We start from the raw sequence: 20,902 nt of genomic DNA, 5'->3' as shown, positions 1-20,902 counted from the left end.
AGCCATGGCGATAAGCGACTGCCTCTCTAAGCAGGGAAGAATTTCTGACAGCTCGTCAGGATACCTCTAGCATGGCACTGCAAAAGAATTACCCATCAGCAGGAAAACCCGCCGGCTTTCTGCTTACACTCTCACAAGTTCATGAGACTTTCCAATTCACTGCCTTGGAGAACATTCCTGATGGGTTATCAAGGACACCCATGCAAATTATCATTACAACTCCGCGGTGAAAGGGTGAACAATGGGAATAATCTTTGCTGAATTTAGGTCTAAGACTATCCTAAATCATAAAAGATTTAGCTAAATATCCCAAAGTTAGACAAGTAAGGCATAAAATTTATGATTTCTGTTCTAATTTCATGTCCTATCCTGATGGTAATTCGAGTCAGGATTGAACCACATCTATTTCACCCTCCTCATCGGCGGATAAACACATCCGCTCAGCGTGCAATGACAGTAAAAAGTCTCGAGATGAGCCGGAACTTGGTTGTTTCGTCAATCTCCTTAGGATCTACTCTTGAGAGACGGGCGCCATCTGCTGCCTCCTCGCCGAAGTCATCCCACATGGTTTCTACCATTGACAAAACCTCAGCCTGTATTGGCCTCCTTACGTTGAGTGTGTCGATCAGGGGCTTCCAGTCGACAGTCCGAACGATGAACTCCGTGGTTGCGTCGTGGTATTGGCGCGCTCGGTGCGGGTCCAAGGTTTCTAGTTCTTTGGCGTCTAAAGGGTCATCGGACGACACGGGAGGCTCCTCTGGGTCGATAGTCGTTTCCTGTGTTGCGGTGCCGTTGGTCGTGACCGGTTCTATATCACCCACGTTTGGTAGACTTCCCTCGGCCATTGCATTCATGAGCTCGTGGATCATGCCGTCCCACTTGAACACCATTTGGTTTGTGTCGTAGATCAAGTCTTCGAGCTTCTTTCCTAGTCGCAGTGCCAACTTAAGTCTCATCTTGTTCCTCGTTCCAAGGCGAGAACAAAGTATGGTTGATGGGCACCTGTGCCTCGATGCCTCCCATCTGTTCCCAGCCTAATCGCCTAGTCATCTCCAGGTCAACTTCTGGCATTATCCCAACATCTCCGACTCCAGATTATCAGAGTTCTTAGCCATGAAGTATGGTAGACAACGTGGCTACCGGCTTTGTTGGTATCGAGTCCACTCGGTTGTTCTGGCGCACGAGTCTTGCCATTGGCGCTGGTTGCTCCTCGAAAATTGCGACCTTATCCTTCACAAATCGTTGAAGCCGGGAAATGTTTCCGAACACAGTGCAACCTTCATGGAAGATTGTGTTGATCCCCGCCACGACGTTGGGAAACTCAGTTATCAGGTCGAAGCTTTCCGTGTTGTCCGCGAATGAGACCTCGTTGACCTTGGTCTTGTCCCGCATAAACACATGCTGGATGGCGGCCCCCGAGATACCCACATAGACTGCAGGCGTTGCGCTCTCTCCGGGGATCTCGACTGGCAGATGGTCTGGCATATGCTTTGCTCCGTCTCGGGGGATAAAGAGGCGGCTGGCACGCACATATTGTCAGACAATCCTCATGTCCCCATTTGTCACCTTCGACCCCCCATTCCCTGGTGTCCAGGCCTTGTTAAAATAGGTGCCATAGACAGGTACTTCATGAGGCTCGTCGCTGGTGTCGAGCATGCCCTCGCGATTGTATGCAGCAATCACTACCTGACCACACAGGAGGGCTGTTTTTCTGCGACATTCGTCAAGCCTTCAGGGCGCGGCCGGGTGAGTTTCACTGGATCTCACCGCGATTACCGCAGCCGCATATCTCGATTTCTTCTGTTGTTTGTCATTGTGAACTGAATATTGTGTGTTTCATGTGAAGTACTGAGCGTGACGAGCGCATCTGTAACACGCATGTCCTGCTCATATCAAGTATTTTGACAGGGCAGTAAGGCGTTTTTCTGTTATTCGTAGCGGTGTAGTTTCTTGCTTAAGAATATTTCCGGTCTGGTAATAGCATATGTATAATTATGTTGAAGAAACTGCTTCTTTCGAAGTAGGAGTTGTGTTACCTACAACCCGTATCTCTCTAGCCGAGAATGTTATAGAAGCGGTTTCTTTCTATCTCGCAGTGATAGTCAGTAAAGGTATGCATAAGGACCTGAGTGCAATAGGCAGTCTCGTATATAAGAGGTGTATTTTAGTAGTGCCTAGGATATACGATGTTTCTGTCATATAGATTCGTGTGAAATCTATCGCTGGACGTTCATTAATGAGGTAGCTTGTGTTTTTGTTTATGTGGATCAAATATTAGGAAAATTGACATGAATAAGTGTATTACGTACTAAAACAAACCTGAGCAGACAATCTTGAACGCTATCTTCCTTTCTTACCTGCACTGTTGCTTTGGCCTATGTTTGTCAAGATATTGTCAAGTAAAGCAAGCTGGTTGTAAACACAGATAAGCATTATTAAATACCCTAGAGCTTCACCAATCTATATAAGTTCTTGCCAAGACTTTGGTATTGCCAACTCACTGGGGAAATATTGCTACGTATCTCAATTACTCCTGTCTTTTATGCCTGTCAGTTCAATGCGTTTGCGCGAATAATCAAAGCAGTCTCGGCGCGTATCGCCGTTATACGGCGAGGCCGTCTCGTTCCGCGGCGCAGTCTAGGTGAGCACGGTGAGCATGGAGATACCAACCCTCGTCGGTATCAAAAACGTTCCACACGATGTCTTGGTAACGTGTCTGTCTCATGATTCGACAAGTTGTAAGTGGTCTCTCGAGGCTCACGGACCCGCGAGATCGGGACCAACCGGGCTGCTTCCTTGTGCTCTATCAGGACAAGATATCTTGTTCTGGATGTTCTAGCGAGCTTCTAGAGTGTTTCAGGCTCGGGTTCTCACCGAGCTTCCCTTTTGATCTGATGCGCGACATTTCACATTGGATGGACGAAAGACATCAGCCCTGAGGTTCTGACTGTGTTGGAGTTGAAGTTGAAGCTAGGGGGCCGGGCCGGCAGTCCAAGCTCCGGACCAGTTGGTGTTGAGCTTGACTCGCTGTCCTGGGGTCGGAGACACTGTGGGTAAGGGAAGAGACCAAACTGGGGTTTTAGGTAACGATATCGAGGCTAGACCCTCTGAGATCGTCACAATGCCAATGTTTGCGGGTCTTGGCCGGACTCAAACGTCCCGGTCAGGTTGAGATTGGGCAGGATATGAGGGAAGAGAAGCTGAACGAAGGAATAATAGGAATTAAACTTATTATTCTGACTACCTAGGATGATCGGTGCACTGAGGTGAATTCCTTGCTCACCTCAATATTACCCCCCACCTAAGCTCTTGAGCTAGCATTAATGGACAGTAGCAGTACGTACGTCACTTTGCTTGTCATTGAAGTGACGGGAGCTTTCAAATAATTGCGCGGGGGCCAAATGATAGAAAGAGAAAACTTGAAAAAGTAGGGCAAAACTCCAATGATTGGGCAGAGCTGGCAACGTGCATATCTGTTAGAGAAGCGTCTCGACTTTCAAACGACATGACATGTCGCATCGGGCTGCGAAAAGGGGGACATCTACCCCAGGATTAACGCTGTAATGGAACGTCAAAGCTGCGAATAGTGGCATGCTTGAGAGATTATGCGTCCTCCTTTGGTCACTCGGTGTGAGCTGTTGGGCGATCATGTTCGATCTTGGGGCGAAGTTTGGTTACCTCGACACGCAACACGATAATTACGCAGCCAAAGAATTGACTCTAAAGATGCCGTTTTCCGTTACGGGTGATGCATGATGCATACAATTCAGCCCAATCCAATTGCAGCTCTTTTCTTCACAACCTCCTTCACCTTGCAGCCCCAGGTCAATTCTCACCTGGCTCCTGGCACCTGGCTCCTGGGGCCTCACAGACCAACTGACAAGGCACTGTTTACAGTTTCTAGTCGCTGAATGGCCTCTTTTCTTTCCTTTCTTCTGCTTTTCTTCCTGCGGTGGTACAGTACCTGGAGAGGCAACCTAAGAGGTCCCACCCCCGAATTTTTCTGTGCTTTAGTGACCAAGGCCATTACTGGTTTTTTTTTGCACTTATATCTAATCCCCCGTAAACATCCACACTGAGTTTTCCTCCTCTCTCTCCCTTCTTTCTCCTCTTCCTGAGATAGACCATCTCTTCCCCTGCCGACATCTTGATCCGGCTGTCGCGACTATTGTGACTTGCATGACTGGGCCTCACTAGAGCCATATTGCCCAGCTTCCCATTACCTAACCTGGTCCTGCTAAGGAACCACCACCTCTACTACTACTACTACCTAATCAAATACTACTCCATCCTTTCATCAACTCTCTTCTCTTTATCCCTCTCTCACATCGCCATCATGTCTTTCAGTGGACGCAAGTTCTCTATCAACCGCCATACTGGCGCACCCAAGACACTCACTCGACGTTTCAGTACAAGTGAGCCTTCAACCAACGGTAAGCTCTTGTGTCTCGTCTGTGGCTTCTTTGTTCCGGAGCTTGGCTTCTCGCTATAACGTTGCACCTCTCTATCTTGAAGGAGTTGCTCCAACTACTTCAACACCACATTCTCCAACTTGACGAGTTGTCTACGATAAATCAACAACGAAAGCCTCGTCTACTCTCTTCACCGTTTTCTTACCTCCCCTCACCGTCCCGCCTTTTCGCTCTCACTACCGGCGCCACCGATGCGGTCTTCCCCTCTCTGTCCCTCACAATCCCTGCCGTTTTGCCCCTCCGTGGACTGAACCCCTCCAAATCCGCCTTACATGAGCTACACAGGAGCTTGGCTGCAGCTACAGCTCTGAGCTGCCCCACAACGTCATAATTCAACTCCCCAACGCGATAGGGATATTGTATGAAAACAACTGTAGCCAATCGCATTATACTAATTCAATATCTTGTTAGAATTCCAATCCAAGGTTCATCGTCAGTTCCGAAATGCTCATGAGGGACATATGCCTCATGCTGGTCTCGATGCCAGCCGATCATCCACTGGTGTCATCTGGTGTACAGAGCGAGCCTCTGAGTATGGATACCTCGAGGATCCTGAATCATGGGCCAATCTTGGCCAGGGTGCCCCTGAAGTCGAGGATGACATTGAGGGCTGTTTCCCCCGACCCGAGACCATCAACATTTCAATGGCTGGCCGAGAGTATGGCCCTACCGCTGGTATCAAACCCTTGAGAGAGGCGGTTGCCAAACTTTACAATGAGGAACACCGTCAGGGTAAGGAGAGTCAATACACCTGGGAGAACGTAGCTATCGTTCCTGGCGGCCGTGCTGGTCTCATCCGTATCGCCGCGGTTCTCGGCAACTCATACCTGTCTTTCTTCTTGCCCGACTACACGGCTTACAATGAGATGCTGAGTCTTTTCAAGAACGTCCGTTTTACTCTAGCGAAAAATCTATGCTTGATGGTGGGGTGCTGACGAAATCTCACAGTTTGCCGCCATTCCCGTCCCTCTGGCTGAAGAGGACGGCTACCACATTCACCCTGACAAGATTGCCGAGGAAATTGCCCGTGGTACCTCTGTCATTCTTACCTCTAACCCTCGTAACCCCACCGGTCGTGTTATCGCCAATCCGGAGCTTGCGGAGATCCAGGACATCTGTCGAGACAGAGCCACGTTCATCAGCGACGAGTTCTACTCGGGATACAACTACACATCGAATTGCGATGGGTCGACCATCTCAGCGGCTGAGAACGTGGATGACGTCGACGAAGATGACGTTCTGATCATTGATGGTCTCACCAAGCGCTTTCGTCTGCCCGGTTGGAGAATTGCTTGGATCCTGGGACCCAAGGGTAAGCACATCAAACAATCCACATACCAAGAAAAGACTCTAATTTTGTCCTGCTAGAATATATCAATGCGTACGTTCAATCCTGAATTTCTCTAAATCTTTTGAGCCATTTTTGTTGGTGCCCCTTTTCTGCCATATCTGACTGACATACTTGTAGCATCGGTTCATGCGGTTCTTACCTGGACGGTGGTGCCTCTCATCCTTTCCAGGAAGCTGCTATTCCTATGCTTGAGCCCAGTTTGGTCAAGAAAGAGATGATTCACCTTCAGTCTCACTTCAGAGTAGGTCCTGAGATGCGCACCAAGAGAACACGGAAAGCTCACTGTTCCTAGGATAAGCGTGACTTCGTTGTACGACGCCTGCGGGAGATGGGATTCATCATCAAGTACGTGCCGGATTCGACATTCTACCTGTAAGTCACTACACCTACTTGGCCTTCATTTCACCGGCTCTAAACGATTCTCAGTTGGCTCAATCTCGAGGGTCTTCCCGAGTCCATCTCCGATGGCCTCAATTTCTTCCAGGCCTGTCTTGCTGAGAAGGTTATTGTGGTGCCTGGAATCTTTTTCGATCTTAACCCTTCACGCCGTCGTGATCTTTTCGACTCTCCCTGCCATCACTTCGTTCGACTCTCATACGGTCCCCGCATGGACGTTCTAAAGATGGGAATGGACGCCATTGAACGTGTTGTCCAGAAGTGAGTTCTACTCCCACCAATATCTCGTCATAGTAGTCACAGAGCTAACATGCTGTAGGCACCGAAAGCTCAACTAAGTCCTCTCCTAAAACAAGCAATACTCGGCTTGCTTGAAGTTTGGCTCGGCCACATGAGCTATGTGTTGTTTTATTGCCCGAGCCGGTTTGTGGAGGGGCTTTGCGCTTTGACGGTTTTGAGACATCCCACAGAGAGTATTATCTCACAGAGACAGCAGATATGCAGTCACGACTGCCATGCATGACGAATGTATGCAGTGGAACATGAGTTAAGCTGAGGTTACACAAGAATTAGCGTTGGAAGAAATCATTCTTTCATAGATGGAGGGGTCTGCTAGATCGTCTCAGGCAGTTGCATTCATCGTTATTCTCCTAATGAAATGTCCTTATCTCGGGCTCTTTGATATTCGTTGAACCCCACCCCACGATTAGTCCTCTATCACTTGATCATGGTCTGACTAAATACTCTATCCATAGCACCCTTTTGGCAAGTTACCCCACGCTGAGCATAAAAGACGACACACATGAACTCTAGACCGCCGCATCTCTGCAGCTGCATCTATCACGCCTTATGCCGCCCTCAAGTCCCCTCATCCAGCTCAGCTCGTCATCGCCCCTGCTCCCGCTTGGATGAGACCCTGAATTAGCCTTTCAAAAGTGATAATCCTATCAGAAGTTCAGGTGATGGCGACATTGCACTGAGGCGTAGATCTACCCGCACATCTCGCTCAAAAGTCCCGATCTCTTTATAAAACAAGCAAAAATGGCCGAAAGGACGATACCCGCTGTGGATAGTTCTTGATGTGAGGTCAAGTCCCCCCCACTGTAACTGTATGTAGTAGTTTGTGGTGTTCTGGTAGACTAGTTGGCCAGTACGAACAACTGTAATGCTTCTCCTAGCAAAGGCGAAATCGGACAAAGCGCTATCGTAAGATATCTTCAGATAATTATGTCGAATCTCGATCTACTCTGGTTGTTTGGGTGCTGCAATATGGAAGACAATCGAGCGGCAAGTTCTAGAATTGGCGCAGGGATTCTTAGTGGCTGGTCTACTCTATCGGCTTCCATTTTTTTCTATCCTCCGCCTAACTTTATTCCACGACACTCTCACATTGTCCTTCAACTTTTCAGTATAATAATCCATCAGTAGAAACCCCCAGACTTGGCCAGACACATAAAAAGTCTGTCAATTCAAGCAAGACTTATCATATAGTGGGAGTTCTGTGCTTTGGTCTACTCACAAAGCACTCTCACTCACCGAGTGAAGCCATACCAACTCATCCACATTATGCTCAAGCGGCTCCCACGTCTTACAATCACTCGTCTATACAACACTACATTTGCACCTCGCTTCTCCAGTACAATGTCCAGCAACGATCAGCAAACGCAGACAGGGCCCAGGGAAGCTAAGGACACCAACAAGACACCACTTCCTCTTCCAGCCCCAGAACATGCCGCCGCAGACCAGGGCGATGACGTGACGTCTCTTCGCGTGGGCGAGTCTGTTAAGCTCGACGCCATGGGCCCGCTCGTGGTAAACACAGATGGAACTATGGGTAGGATTGGAAACTGGGCGGGTATGACTGAGCATGAGAGAGCGCAGACGTTGAGATTGTTGGGAAAGAGGAACAAGGAGAGGATGGACGTTCTCAAGGCTAAGAAAGCGGAGGAGGAGCAAAAGTCAGACACCAATGCCGATAAATGAGGGCGATTTAATACTATGAGGAATAATAGAGGCCCTCGGATGTTCGGATACAGCGATGAAGATGCTGGAAATTAGATGCAATAGATGACATTACGGCCCTTCTCACAGGCACAGGCAAACTAGACTTTTTGAACGTGTTGAACCTTAAGAAACTAGTTACGGAAACGATGTATCGTATACCCGTTGATATCATTGCAAAACAAAAAGCCCTCCCAGTTTGTCCTGTCATCCGAACCCAGGGACTGGTCTCTATCAGTTGCCTTCAAACAACCATGTATATCCATCATATCGTCATCCACTGAACGTCACCTCACGAAACCTCGCGATATTTTAGGTTGTGCACTATACAAGGCAGCCTTGATGGCTAGCCTCAGCGACCCATCATCATGCACCATGTATCCCAGACATTGTTGAAAAGATCAGAATTAAACGCCACATTTCCTTCCCCAAATGCTCCGAGCCAGAACGCCGCCCGTCTTTGTCGCCGTATTCTCTTCCCCAACGCTATACGTCGGATCACCTTGTCTCCTCCTTGACGGCGGACTTAGCTTTTGACTCGGACTTGTCGGTAGACTTGGACGCGGCAAACTCCTTCCATAATGTGACGATCTCATCGTTGCCTTCGTTCTTTTCAACAAGAAGGTTCTTGAGCCACTTGTTCTCCATCTCAAGCTGTTGGACTTTGCTCTCCAGGACGGAAACCTTCTCGGACATCTCCTTGGCGGACTTCTCGAGGGCTTGCTCGCGCTGCTTCTTCTTGATGCGGAAACGGGCACTGGCAGCAGTGTTGCGTCTTCGCTTGTCCTCCTCGGCAGCATGGCGAGAGGCTTCCTCAAAGTTGAGGCTTCCGCGGCCGGCACCAGGGCCACTCTCAGAGCCACGCTTCTCGGATGAAGGCTGAGGAGTAGCCTGCTGACCGTAATGGGAGGCTTGTTGCTGTTGCTGGACGGGCTGATAGCCCGTGGGGGCGTTTGGCTGCATAGAAGGGAAGTTCTGGGCACCATCCGCGAAGCCGTTCAAAGGAGTGGACGGGTAGGTACTGGTAAAGTCGGGGAAGCTAAAATCGCCTGCCATCGTAATATGGTCAGTTGATGTCGAGGAGAGTCAAGTATCATGACGAAGACGAGAAGAAGATAGTAGACATTGAGAGTTGAAGAGTAACAGATAGTCTTGCATAGGCCCTTGAGGCCTGGGGAAGCAGGCTGTCCCAACTTGGGAAGTGGTTGTGAGGTGCAGGGGTGTAAGTCGATGTCGTGATCAGTGCCGGCAAATCACGAGATATTGCACCATAGACACCACCACCCTCCAGCCACTGATATCGAGCTGGGGATCCCAGGCGGGCCACACTCAAGTAGACTTGCGTCGGGGGACAACTTGTCCCAATGACAGAAGGGCGTGATGCACATCGGGAGCAGGGCTCTCAACGGAAGGTGGGGGTAGTAAGGTTAATATCCAGTAAAGCAGTAGAGATGCTGTTCATTACCGAATTCAGGGTCAGGGTGTATGAGGCCAGGATTTTGACTATCCGCTTGGATAGTGGCCATACGCTTGGAGGAGAAAAGGGAAAACCATGAGCGGCAACAAAAATGAAGCAAAACGGATATGAGCACATCCTCGGCATATTTGCATAGAAATTGATCAACAAAATCCCTGCTTTGTGTCGAAACTAATGCTCCCGTCTCGACTCGATCTTTGTCTCTTTTTTCATGCTTCCAACTGCTCTTTTCAACCTGGCGCGCCCATAGGGAAATAAATTCCATACTGCAGAGATAGTAGAAACTCACCCTGAATGAAATCAAAGCTGCTGGGGTTGATGTCGCCAACAACGGAGGGAGCCGGGGTCATTCCATCAGAAGGCGAGGTGCTTTGGGCAGCCTCGACATCAACCTTCAGAGGTTGAGCTTGATAATCGGTGGTCTGGTTCGTCTCAAAATCGAAGAACTGAGTATTGGTAAAAAGAGCGAGATCCTCCTCCATGTTGAAAGGCTCCTCGTGGGCAGTCTCCTGACGGTTGATGGCGTTGAGGTCGCGGAGATACTGCGACACATTGGGGCCGCGACGACCGTTGAAGTTTGACATTTGGGCGATTTAATCGAGATTGATAACTCTTTCTTTCAATGTTTTCTCCAATGACAATATGAATTCCTCGTCGTCCCTTCAATCGATGGTCGACGGTTTTAGTTCGGTACCGGTTCCGAAAGCGGCTCAGCGAGAATGAGCGGGGTTTTGTATGGACAAATTTGCAGCAGGGCCCTGGTGACTCAAAAAAGACAGTAACAGCCACAATCACAAGTCGATGGCTGTCGAAGTCGGTGATGTTGTCGTCGAAATCCAGTATCGAAATTAACAGTGAATGTATTCCGAGGTTGACTCTGGGGGAACTTGAGGGGAGGAAGTGGAGGAAGAAAGAACAGGCAGTCAAGTCGGTTTTCTCAAAGTGGATGCTAAGGTAACTTGCGAGTTGAGGCCGATTGCCGCCGAAGCCACTACGGAGTGGGTAGTGAGCTGAGGGCAGTCACTGGACAATTCGTGGGATAGTGGGTGGCATCCCCTAGAGGTTTAGTGGGTTGTAATGGATGTACGGAGTATTGGCGATGAGATTGGAGTGAGCCTAGAACATGGGTCCCCTTCGGCGAATGGCACCACAGTCTTTGAATGTCGCAATACTCATCTCAGGATGATTTGTTATGTTGGTTGCGACCTATTCTTTGTTGTTGCTATCTGATTTATTGTAGAACTCTATTCAGAACCCAATTCATTACCCGTTTTGCAACTCAATAACTCTCAACTTGGTATTCATGATCGGTAGGCTCATAGTGTAGAATCTGATTACCAAGCTTCCCCGAGCGAGTATTACCTGGAGACCGTCGGCTTGCTTAACAATCACGCAGATGATGGTTCCAGCCGTCATGGATTTTCCCCTCTCACCCCCACGCCAACCACCAACCAGAGAGTCACACCAGCCCTCAAGTGGTACAGGGGGACGGCTACACCTCAAGCGACGACATTTCAGGCTGTTAATTGTGATGTAAGTAATACGGAGTTTCTCTACAGAGCATACGGAATGAATACGAATATCTATTGATGTTGTTAAACTGTTAAGGAACTCATCACTTCAAACACTGCACTTGGCAATATTCTTTGTGTGAACAGCACATAATTTTACTCTACCCAGTGGACACAAAACATCAGCCACGGTGGAAATTCAACTCCCCGCCCCCTGTCGTTCATCTGCAGATTTTCTCGCTTTCATCTGAAAACGTGGGTTGTCCTTATTCCTTGCGGTCCCTTCTCCGCTTCGGAATGTGAGGCGTCCTTGTCAAAACACCAATCCCTCAATCCCAATGAGTGATTATTTCACAAATTATCACACGAGCGTGGGTTGGCTTGCTCTCCTTTACCTCAAAAGGGATGAACTGCGACGAAGAGACACTCCACTCGTGCATCTTTTGGCGTTGGTGTCACAGCCGACAGGGAGCTTCACCCGACACAACAGCAAAATTGGAGCGCCGTGGAACGTGGAAATACGATCGGCCAAGCCACCGCAACGTTTTCGCTGCTCTGCAGGTGGCGATTCCGGACAGGTTCGGGGAGTTCGTTCGGCTCTTTGGCTCAGTCGAATAAACTCAACTAACCGCATCGTTACAAGTCTGTTGTTTTGGTTTTCGCTAACTCTAGTTTTTTGCGCTGAGCCGAATAATCGGTGAACGGAATTCACGCACAAAGGTTATTTCATTTTAAAATTCGGCAGTTGAGCCTCGGAATGAGAGGAAGCTCAAGTTACTGGGAAAGATATCCTCGTCTGCTCGAGACCAAGCATCCAAAGTTCAGAAGCAAAACAACGGCACTGTTCTTGTACAGGTTTCTAGGCTAGCCCCCCACTTGTATACATGGTTAACGGTCTTCATCACACTCATGCAGTGTGATAGTCCCAGACAGGCTGACAGGTCCTCGTCTTTGTTTGTTGGGTTGCATATGATCCCGCCTCAAGGGTCCCTCGTGCGCTTTTGCGGCTGCAAGCTGGAACCGAGTGGAGGTCATCCCTTGCTTGCGCGTGGGCAAAGTCAAGTCATCAATCATGATCCAACCGTAAACCTCTTGGTTCAAGTAATAGCTTCTTGTTGGTCGGCGAGATTCCTTTGAGTTGAGCCGATGTCGAGTCCCAGGATCCGGACATTTCCCGAACTCCCCGTCAAAATTGGGGCCTCAGGAATGAAATGGATCTCTTGTGGAAATCCTTCTCATTCAATCTCCAAAAAGAAAGTGTCCCCGGCTTGAATCACGACTCGCTTGTCTGCGGCCCCAGGTCACTAGAAGAAAATTATGACACATATTATTGAGGCTCTGGAGATAGGCTTACCACGGGCTTATTGCACTCCGCTACACCTCGGAGTTGGTGTTCCTTGTGAGGCATCAAGGGCATCACTTGTATTACACTGCACGATCCTTGATGCGTTTGTTCCTTCAATCCTTAGCCCGTCTTGAAAAATCTGCCGGACAGATCTGCAGGATCCTGTCGTCATAGCCCCTGCCCATCGACTACGTGGGGGCATTTGTGAAGCTAGGAAGCCAATCCAGAGAGAGTTCTCAACAGACACAGAAAATCAATTCCCAGCGCGGCCCGCGGGTGTCGTCAATGATTTGCCCCATTACATCGAGGTCAAGATGAGTGATGACTTCCGGTGGTAAATTCCATCAGGGCTTATTGGACCCTGCAGTCAGCCCGTCCTCGCGTCGGAACCAAACCTGTGAATGCCAATGCCAACCCCTTGGTAGTGGAACCACGGTTATCTGGTCTGGTTCTGTGACAAGAAGCCATGAGGCACTGGAAAGTCTGAACCAATCAACTAGCTTCTCCGAGTCGGCTCACGATCATGTCCGAGTCGACCCATCGTTAGAGCCGAGTCGTCGGTTTCGACTTCTTATGAAAGGAGCATTTCCTGCCCGAAGAAAAGCGGCAAATGCACTCAGAAGCTGTTTAGGCAAATTGAGAATTCCACCGATTTCACACTCTGTGAATACATAAAGCCGTAGTTCAAGTTGTATGTACTCTGTAGGAAGATGGCATTTGTATCTCACGTGATGATACACGTGATCGGATCATGATATGTTCTGTCGACGGGAGACTTAGGTATTGCTGGTCCGTGCATTCAATAGTGCTTGATTGGAATTGGTTTGAGACGCGACTCCAAAGCGAATATCGCGTGTTATCGAAGCGTTCAAGCATTGTTTATCGACTTCATCTGCCTAAAGGACCAATTGATCAACACAATCCAGTTAGACGATAATCAAGGGGACAAGCCTTGCGTTTTTGCTCAACGTATGCCTTGTTCAACATCTCAAATGGTTACTGTGACTTTACCATTGTAAACACAAACAACCAAACAAACAACAATGGCCCGCTTCTCTATCCCAACAAAGTCCAGGCTTCCATCATCATTGCGAGTGGATGCATCTAATCCTGCTGTTGTAAAGAGTCTCAATAGACTCTCTCGAGAGTCTCTTATTTCCCTGGCACTAGACTGGCTTGACGATGAGAGTCTCCCGAATTCTATTCCTTACATCGAGAGGAGGGATGAAGACGACGATGAAGAAAATGACGATCTTTACCCCCCTTGTCAAAGTATTGACGAATTACAACAACTTTATCTCGATATGCAGCATCAAAAAGGGTCAAAGAGAGGTGTTGTCAGTCGTATTGTTGAGGGCGATTGGAGACTTGGCCTGACATTATATCAACTAGCCATGGCCGACATGGCCTATTTCGAACAGAACCCAACGTCTCAAAAATGGTCAGCCTATCAGATTCTGCCTCTAAAGCAGCCTTCACAAGATGCCGGCGAGGACAAGGTACTCAGAGTCGACCAAGAAAGTTTGACAGTACCTCGGTTTCATCCATCAACGTTTCTCCAAAATCTTCAAACCCATGTGCTACCTGACGTCAAGGCACATTATCACTTTCACCGACCTACGGCCATACCCGTTCTACTGCTGCGCATTCTTGTCATAGATTCACCCTACAACACGGATTTTGCTCTTTCAAGTCGAAACCCAAATGGCACAGCAACAAACTTCGACTCTTCAAGGACAGTGTACATTGCGTTTCCTGATGGATCACCTGCTTTGTACATTACGAAATCGCAGGCTACAGGCAACGCTGGCTCAGGAGAGTCCAAGAGCTTACACAGCTTAATCGTGGATGGGGTACCCAAGGCTCTCTCACGCCCTCGTGAACGATACACTCTCAAATCAGGAAACCTTCAAAGCAAGAACTTGGATGCACTTCTAGAAAAGAAGGGGTCTGGACGCACAAACTCTGCAGGAGGTGGCTGGAGCATCTATTCCAATGAAGCCACAAAGATATCTCCATTGGATACCGTTGTTCCAACTCCACCCCTCTCTCGAGAATCATCGTCCTCAAGTCTCAGTCTAAAGCGAGGAGTGTCATTCGCTGAATCTGAACGAGTTGCAAAGAAATCGAAATTGGTTGCCAAGGCTCGGTTCGGCGATTCAGGTCTTGTCACTGATGGTAAAGGAGTGGAAAAGGTTGACATCGTCATACAGGATCCATTTCCTTCTATAAGTGAAGATACTGGTGATACAGAAGAGAATGATGATGGTGCCACGACAGGGAACAAGAATCGACGAAAGAGCAAGATTACCGCTGTTATTCGAGAGGCGAATATCGCAGCAGAAGAGGACAACGACGATGCCACCTCGTCAGACCGATGGACACCGACTATAAAAGTCACATTTTGTGGAACACATGTATGGGCTGGCGTACGACAACTTGTAGAGGCTGGCATAATAGATGGAGAGCGGATGCCGGGGTGGATGACAGGAGAAGAGGGTGTAACAACAGGACTTGTGAGGCATGGAAGAATACGTGGATACAAGGGCTCGGGGATGTGAAACAAATGTTGGATCTATAATGGCGCATGGTCTATGTCTTTTCTTCTCTATTTGATACCCCCATGACAGCACGACTGGTCAGCCAATTCTTAGCTCTCTTCAAGTCCGAAAACTGTCACTGTGTTCTTCCATGCAGCTTCACAAACTTCCTCGATACTGACTCCCTTGATACCTGCAATAATCTTGGCGACACGCTCGATATTACAAGGTTCGTTGCGTCCCTTGACCATGGCTCCCTCTTCCCACTTCTCCTTCTTGACAGTTTTGTATCGTTCCGGTACCTCGGGCTCTTTCTTCTGGTTCCTCTTCGACTGCTTTTGCGGTTTTTTGGTAGACTCAGCGGCAGGGGCAGTCCCATTCTGTTGGGTCTCGTTATTGGGCGTCTCTTTCTTCTCGATAAGATACTTGTAGCCCTCGTGGCTTGGTCGCACCTCACACCATGGTCCATCGGTCTCAATCATGAGACGGTCGAGGTGAACTTCCTTGACAACAGCACAGTTCTCTGCAGTCTTGAAGCTGCATCCATTGATACCAATGTAGAGACCCAAGTCCATCAGCTCGCGCATCTCCTCAGCTGTGCCAGTGAAACTATGCACTACGCCGCCCTTCTCTAGCTTCTCCAGCTTCTCACCAAAAGCCTCCTTCAGAAGCCGGACAAAATCATTGTGGGCGGCGCGGGAGTGGAGAAACAGGGGAAGCTGAGGAGATATCGACGCAGCAACCTGGAGCTGAGCTGCAAAAGAATGGAGCTGGATGCTCTTCGAACAGTAATGCAGTCGATCATAGTCAAGGCCAAACTCACCCATAGCCACAAGGCTCTTCTGGCCTGATGCTTGGGCCTCTGTCACCAAAGAGGTCAAGTCTCTGACGAGTTTACCGGTCTTTGTTGGGCAAGGGGGGTGCTCTTCCGAGACCGGAGCTGAAGGATCGGGATCACATGGTGTTGTGTGCTCAGACTCGTGAGAAGGACCCGCTTCACTGAAGACAGAGCTGCTACAGGGATGAATGCCTGCAGTGCCGAAGATAGTTCCGGCTGTGGGTGATGTTAGTCGTGTTATCAGATTGATAAGCAGGGGTGAGATTACGATAATCTTTGGCAAGGGTGAGGGCATCTCGAGAGTTGCCAAGGTCTGAGCCGGTCACTATCAGTTTTGTACAACCAACTTCACGGGCTCTTCCGATGATAGCATCGAGATCATCGGGGTGTCGCTCTTTGCCGTGGTATTTGCCTCGGAAGATGGGATCGGTCAAGTTGATACCGATCTATTGGTAACGCTAAGTGTTAACGGGATCTGATATCGGATACGGATACGGATACATAGGGTGATTGACATACATCGATATATCTAGGTTTATAACCGGAGCCCTCAACGGGCTGAGGCGTTGGTGAAGAAGCCATGTTGCGGAATTGCGAGGCTTGAAATCTGAGACTCGAAGACCTGAAACCAATTCGTGCTGAAGAGTGAAAGCAGTGAAAGAGAGGTCTCGCTGTCATTGATCTTGAACTTCTCTTGCTTGGCTCGAGCGTGAGTCACTGACGTGTTGCTGCCTCGCAACCGTAATCTCTAGCTGCCTTTTTTTTAGGCTCAATAATGTAAAACCGCAAGGAAGTCTCGATTCACAACGATGATTGGCTCTTTGATCTACGTTTTCGTTCACAGTCTCATCCTCCCGTCAACCTCAGTTCAAGGTCCAAGCTCAGTCAATTCCACCGGATGTTCTCCTGCTTACGTAGAGCTAAGAGACAATTATTAATCTGCATGGAACTCACGTGATTTCGCGCCGTTGTCTGTACCCCACCAAGCGCTGCAGCAACGTAAAATGACAGGGGACGCGAGGACGCGATGTGGGAAAGGGGAGGAAGAGATTTGGCTCATTGCAGGCGTAAAAATGTATGAAATAACCACGAATTGCAATAGTTCTGTCCTTATTAAAGTCATACGAGTCAAGTGAATTCCTACAACTCCCTCCAATCACCAGCATAACCCTCCATATCTACCAGTCAAAGCATCAAACGGGGCGTTGCCTCAGGTTTCAGGCGGGGCTCTTTTAATGGATTGCGGCGTTGCCTGTCGCTGTCTGTCGCGCTAAGAACTTGGCGTCGCGTCTCTGGACGCGACTCCCTTAAAACCTTCTCGACCATCCACGCGAAATTTGCTTCTCTCATCTCCTCAACAACCACAACAAAATACAACGAATCTTATAATAATTCTCACATTCTCTTTGACCGAAGCGTCATTACCCCTTCGGAAGCTCTTCTGCCTTTTAATCTCCTCCATCAGCAGGAATAGATCCTGCTATAACCTCAAATCCGAACTGCCCTCCCCGCCTCTTCCTCCCTCACCCGCAATCATGTTCGTCAGAAAGAGAGGTATGTATGATCTGGCAACATGAGAACTCATGATCACTGACTTGGTTCATTAGATGGACGCCAAGAACGTGTCCAGTTCGACAAGATCACTGCTCGTGTCTCGAGACTGTGTTACGGTCTTGACATGGACCACGTTGACCCCGTGGCCATCACTCAGAAGGTTATCTCCGGTGTCTACGGAGGTGTCACTACCGTGCAATTGGACGATCTTGTAAGTGACTCACTCATCATGACCACTTCAAACACAAGCTAATTGACCCCTAGGCCGCCGAGACTGCTGCATACATGACCGTCACACATCCCGACTATGCCATTCTTGCCGCCCGCATTGCCGTCTCCAACCTCCACAAGCAGACCAAGAAGCAATGGTCCGCTGTTGTGAGCGACCTCTACCACTATGTGAACCCCAAGAACGGACGGCCGTCGCCCATGATCTCCAAGGACACTTATGAGTGCGTCATGCGACATAAGGAGGAGTTGGACTCTGCCATTGTCTATGACCGCGATTTCCAATACCAATACTTTGGCTTCAAGACTTTGGAGCGATCATACCTCCTCAAGATTGACGGTAAGATTGTCGAGCGGCCTCAGCACATGATCATGCGTGTGTCTGTTGGTATCTGGGGTGATGATATCGAGCGAGTCTTGGAGACATACAATCTGATGTCCAGCAAGTTCTTCACGCATGCTTCCCCCACGCTCTTCAATGCCGGTACCCCTCAGCCCCAATTGTCATCATGCTTCTTGGTTGATATGAAGGACGACAGTATTGAGGGAATCTACGATACTCTCAAGACCTGTGCCATGATCTCCAAGATGGCTGGTGGTATTGGTCTGAATGTGCACCGTATCCGTGCTACTGGTTCATACATCGCTGGTACCAACGGTACATCGAACGGTGTTGTTCCTATGCTTCGTGTCTTCAACAACACTGCTCGGTATGTCGACCAGGGCGGCAACAAGCGACCCGGTGCTTTTGCCATCTACCTCGAGCCTTGGCACTCTGATGTATTCGATTTCCTTGATCTCCGTAAGAACCACGGTAAGGAGGAGGTCCGTGCCCGTGACCTTTTCCTTGCCCTTTGGATTCCTGATCTTTTCATGAAGCGTGTTGAAAAGAACGGTGACTGGACACTGATGTGCCCCAATGAGTGCCCTGGCCTCGCCGACTGCTACGGAGAGGAGTTCGAGGCTCTGTACGAAAAGTACGAGAGGGAGGGCAAGGGTCGCAAGACCATCAAGGCTCAGAAGCTTTGGTACGCCATTCTTGAGGCCCAGACTGAGACCGGAAACCCATTCATGCTCTACAAGGATGCTTGCAACCGCAAGAGCAATCAAAAGAACCTCGGTACCATCCGAAGTTCCAACCTTTGCACTGAAATTATCGAGTACTGTGCCCCCGACGAGGTCGCTGTCTGTAACCTTGCCTCTCTGTCTCTGCCCTCCTTCATCAACTACGATGAGGCTTGCTACGACTTCAAGAAGCTGCACAAGGTCAGTCAGGTTGTTATTCGCAACCTGAACAAGATTATCGATGTGAACCACTACCCTGTCCAGGAGGCTCGCAACAGCAACATGCGCCACCGACCCATCGGTCTTGGTGTTCAGGGCCTTGCCGATGCTTTCCTTGCTCTGCGTATGCCCTTCGAGTCACCCGAGGCTCGTGAGCTCAACAAGCAGATCTTTGAGACCATTTATCACGCTGCCCTCACTGCCTCCGTGCAGTTGGCTAAGGAGGAGGGCCCCTACTCCACCTTCAAGGGTTCTCCCGCCTCTGAGGGTATCCTCCAGTTTGACATGTGGAACGTCAAGCCCTCTGACCTCTGGGACTGGGAGACTCTTCGAGAGGAAGTCAAGACACACGGTATCCGTAACAGTCTGCTCCTTGCTCCTATGCCTACTGCCAGTACTTCCCAGATTCTGGGCAACAACGAGTGCTTCGAGCCCTACACATCCAATATCTACCAGCGCCGTGTTCTCGCTGGTGAGTTCCAGGTTGTCAACCCCTGGCTGCTCAAGGACCTTGTCGACATGGGTCTGTGGTCCGATGCTATGAAGAACCGCATCATTGCTGAGAATGGTTCCATTCAGAACATTCCCAACATCCCTGCCGATGTCAAGGCCCTATATAAGACTGTTTGGGAGATTTCTCAGCGCCAGGTCGTCCAGATGGCTGCTGATCGAGGTGCCTTTATTGATCAGTCCCAATCACTGAACATCCACATGAAGGACCCCACGATGGGCAAGATCACCAGTATGCACTTTGCAGGCTGGAAGCTTGGCCTCAAGACTGGCATGTACTACCTTCGTACACAGGCTGCTGCTGCTCCTATTCAGTTCACTGTTGATCAGCAGGCTCTCAAGCTTGCCGATTCCAATTCGGCTCAGATCAAGCCTCTGAAGAAGCGTGCTCCTCCTGCTGGTTCAAGCTACCTCATGTCCTCCCCCTCAACTATGGGACGTACTGAACTTAACGGTAGCAGGACTGGCTCCCAAGACAGCGGTTTGAATGGCAATGCGGCCAAGGGCCTGAATGGTACTACGACGGTACCCGGACGTGCACCCACCATCAAGGCTGATGTTGAGGAGGGTGACAGCCCTAAGGCTCTTCCCACTGAGCCTGCCGAGAAGGTTCAGGAAGAAGAGCTGGGCATCAAGAAGAATCCTCAGTCTGAGGATCAAGACAAGGACAATGAGGATCGTGAGCGCGATATCTACTCGGAGGCCGTCCTGCAGTGTGAGTGACAAACGTTCTTTCGGCGTGAATTGAGATACTAATCGTGCAACAGGCAGCATTGAGGATCCCGAGTCCTGCATTATGTGCAGTGGTTAGAAAACAGCAAGAGCTGTCTACGCACGTGTACTTATGACGATGGATGAGTTGAAAACGAAGACATGTTTTGGGGGGCATGCTACGATACAGCGAGGGAAAGGTAATTTGATGTTTGGTTATGTATGGGCATATTGGGCGGCAATGATCCCCCTTTGGCATGCTTATACCGGAGTATATTGTTAGGTTAATGATATTGAGACCATGGAAGTCTGCTCTTGGAGCTGCAGTCGTTATTGACTTAGATATTTTATGCTGATGCTTGCGCATTTGAATAATATTTTGATGTTGAATATTTCGTTATTCTGTGTTGCTTTCTGTAATCCATGGATACTTTGGCCTGTACATGAGACGACCTGGGGTGATGGGCGTTGACAATAGTCGTGGCAGTCAACTAGAGCTAGCGTTAGTAGGTAATTGTTTTCGATTGAATTCGAAGCCTTTCCCGTTCTTCTTGATATCTAAAGGCACACAGTCAAGGGTAGCTGCAGTTGGACGAAGATCGTTGTCGCTATCGAGACTGCACCTTTGTGGTTGGCACGACACCTGAACATGCAAGCTCAGCTGAATGTGGTGATCAGCAACAG

At 49.2% G+C, this 20,902-nt stretch overlaps 7 protein-coding genes across 7 annotated transcripts; 4 read left to right on the top strand and 3 right to left on the bottom strand.

The window, feature by feature from the left end:
- Positions 1-440: 440 nt before the first annotated feature.
- FTJAE_8694 (uncharacterized protein) lies at positions 441-956 on the bottom strand (the record flags this gene model as incomplete). The annotated part of the gene is made up of 1 exon (XM_037355537.1): positions 441-956. One exon carries the CDS (start codon positions 954-956, stop codon positions 441-443), a length of 516 nt encoding a protein of 171 aa, XP_037204230.1.
- Positions 957-4,336: 3,380 nt separating this feature from the next.
- FTJAE_8693 (aspartate aminotransferase) lies at positions 4,337-6,557 on the top strand (the record flags this gene model as incomplete). The annotated part of the gene is made up of 8 exons (XM_037355536.1): positions 4,337-4,433; positions 4,884-5,359; positions 5,421-5,784; positions 5,841-5,853; positions 5,941-6,064; positions 6,116-6,195; positions 6,250-6,480; positions 6,539-6,557. The coding sequence occupies 8 exons, from the start codon at positions 4,337-4,339 to the stop codon at positions 6,555-6,557; spliced, it is 1,404 nt and encodes a 467-aa protein (XP_037204229.1).
- A 1,228-nt stretch (positions 6,558-7,785) lies between these two features.
- On the top strand, positions 7,786-8,202 carry FTJAE_8692 (uncharacterized protein; the record flags this gene model as incomplete). Its single annotated transcript, XM_037355535.1, has 1 exon — positions 7,786-8,202. One exon carries the CDS (start codon positions 7,786-7,788, stop codon positions 8,200-8,202), a length of 417 nt encoding a protein of 138 aa, XP_037204228.1.
- A 516-nt stretch (positions 8,203-8,718) lies between these two features.
- FTJAE_8691 (regulatory cys-3) lies at positions 8,719-10,281 on the bottom strand (the record flags this gene model as incomplete). Its single annotated transcript, XM_037355534.1, has 2 exons — positions 8,719-9,269; positions 9,987-10,281. The coding sequence occupies 2 exons, from the start codon at positions 10,279-10,281 to the stop codon at positions 8,719-8,721; spliced, it is 846 nt and encodes a 281-aa protein (XP_037204227.1).
- A 3,315-nt stretch (positions 10,282-13,596) lies between these two features.
- On the top strand, positions 13,597-15,114 carry FTJAE_8690 (trfA; the record flags this gene model as incomplete). The annotated part of the gene is made up of 1 exon (XM_037355533.1): positions 13,597-15,114. One exon carries the CDS (start codon positions 13,597-13,599, stop codon positions 15,112-15,114), a length of 1,518 nt encoding a protein of 505 aa, XP_037204226.1.
- Positions 15,115-15,203: 89 nt separating this feature from the next.
- On the bottom strand, positions 15,204-16,513 carry FTJAE_8689 (DNase; the record flags this gene model as incomplete). Its single annotated transcript, XM_037355531.1, has 3 exons — positions 15,204-16,147; positions 16,200-16,377; positions 16,451-16,513. 3 exons carry the CDS (start codon positions 16,511-16,513, stop codon positions 15,204-15,206), a joined length of 1,185 nt encoding a protein of 394 aa, XP_037204225.1.
- Positions 16,514-17,466: 953 nt separating this feature from the next.
- Positions 17,467-20,318, top strand: FTJAE_8688 (ribonucleoside-diphosphate reductase large chain; the record flags this gene model as incomplete). The annotated part of the gene is made up of 4 exons (XM_037355530.1): positions 17,467-17,485; positions 17,539-17,696; positions 17,750-20,222; positions 20,275-20,318. The coding sequence occupies 4 exons, from the start codon at positions 17,467-17,469 to the stop codon at positions 20,316-20,318; spliced, it is 2,694 nt and encodes an 897-aa protein (XP_037204224.1).
- Between the last annotated feature and the right edge of the window lie 584 nt (positions 20,319-20,902).

The sequence above is a fragment of the Fusarium tjaetaba genome, assembly GCF_013396195.1.
Source record: "Fusarium tjaetaba strain NRRL 66243 chromosome Unknown NRRL66243_c0000190, whole genome shotgun sequence".
In the NCBI taxonomy this organism is placed as follows: domain Eukaryota; kingdom Fungi; phylum Ascomycota; class Sordariomycetes; order Hypocreales; family Nectriaceae; genus Fusarium; species Fusarium tjaetaba.
Note: the sequence above shows the minus strand (reverse complement) of the source record. Positions and strands in the feature narration are given on the sequence as shown.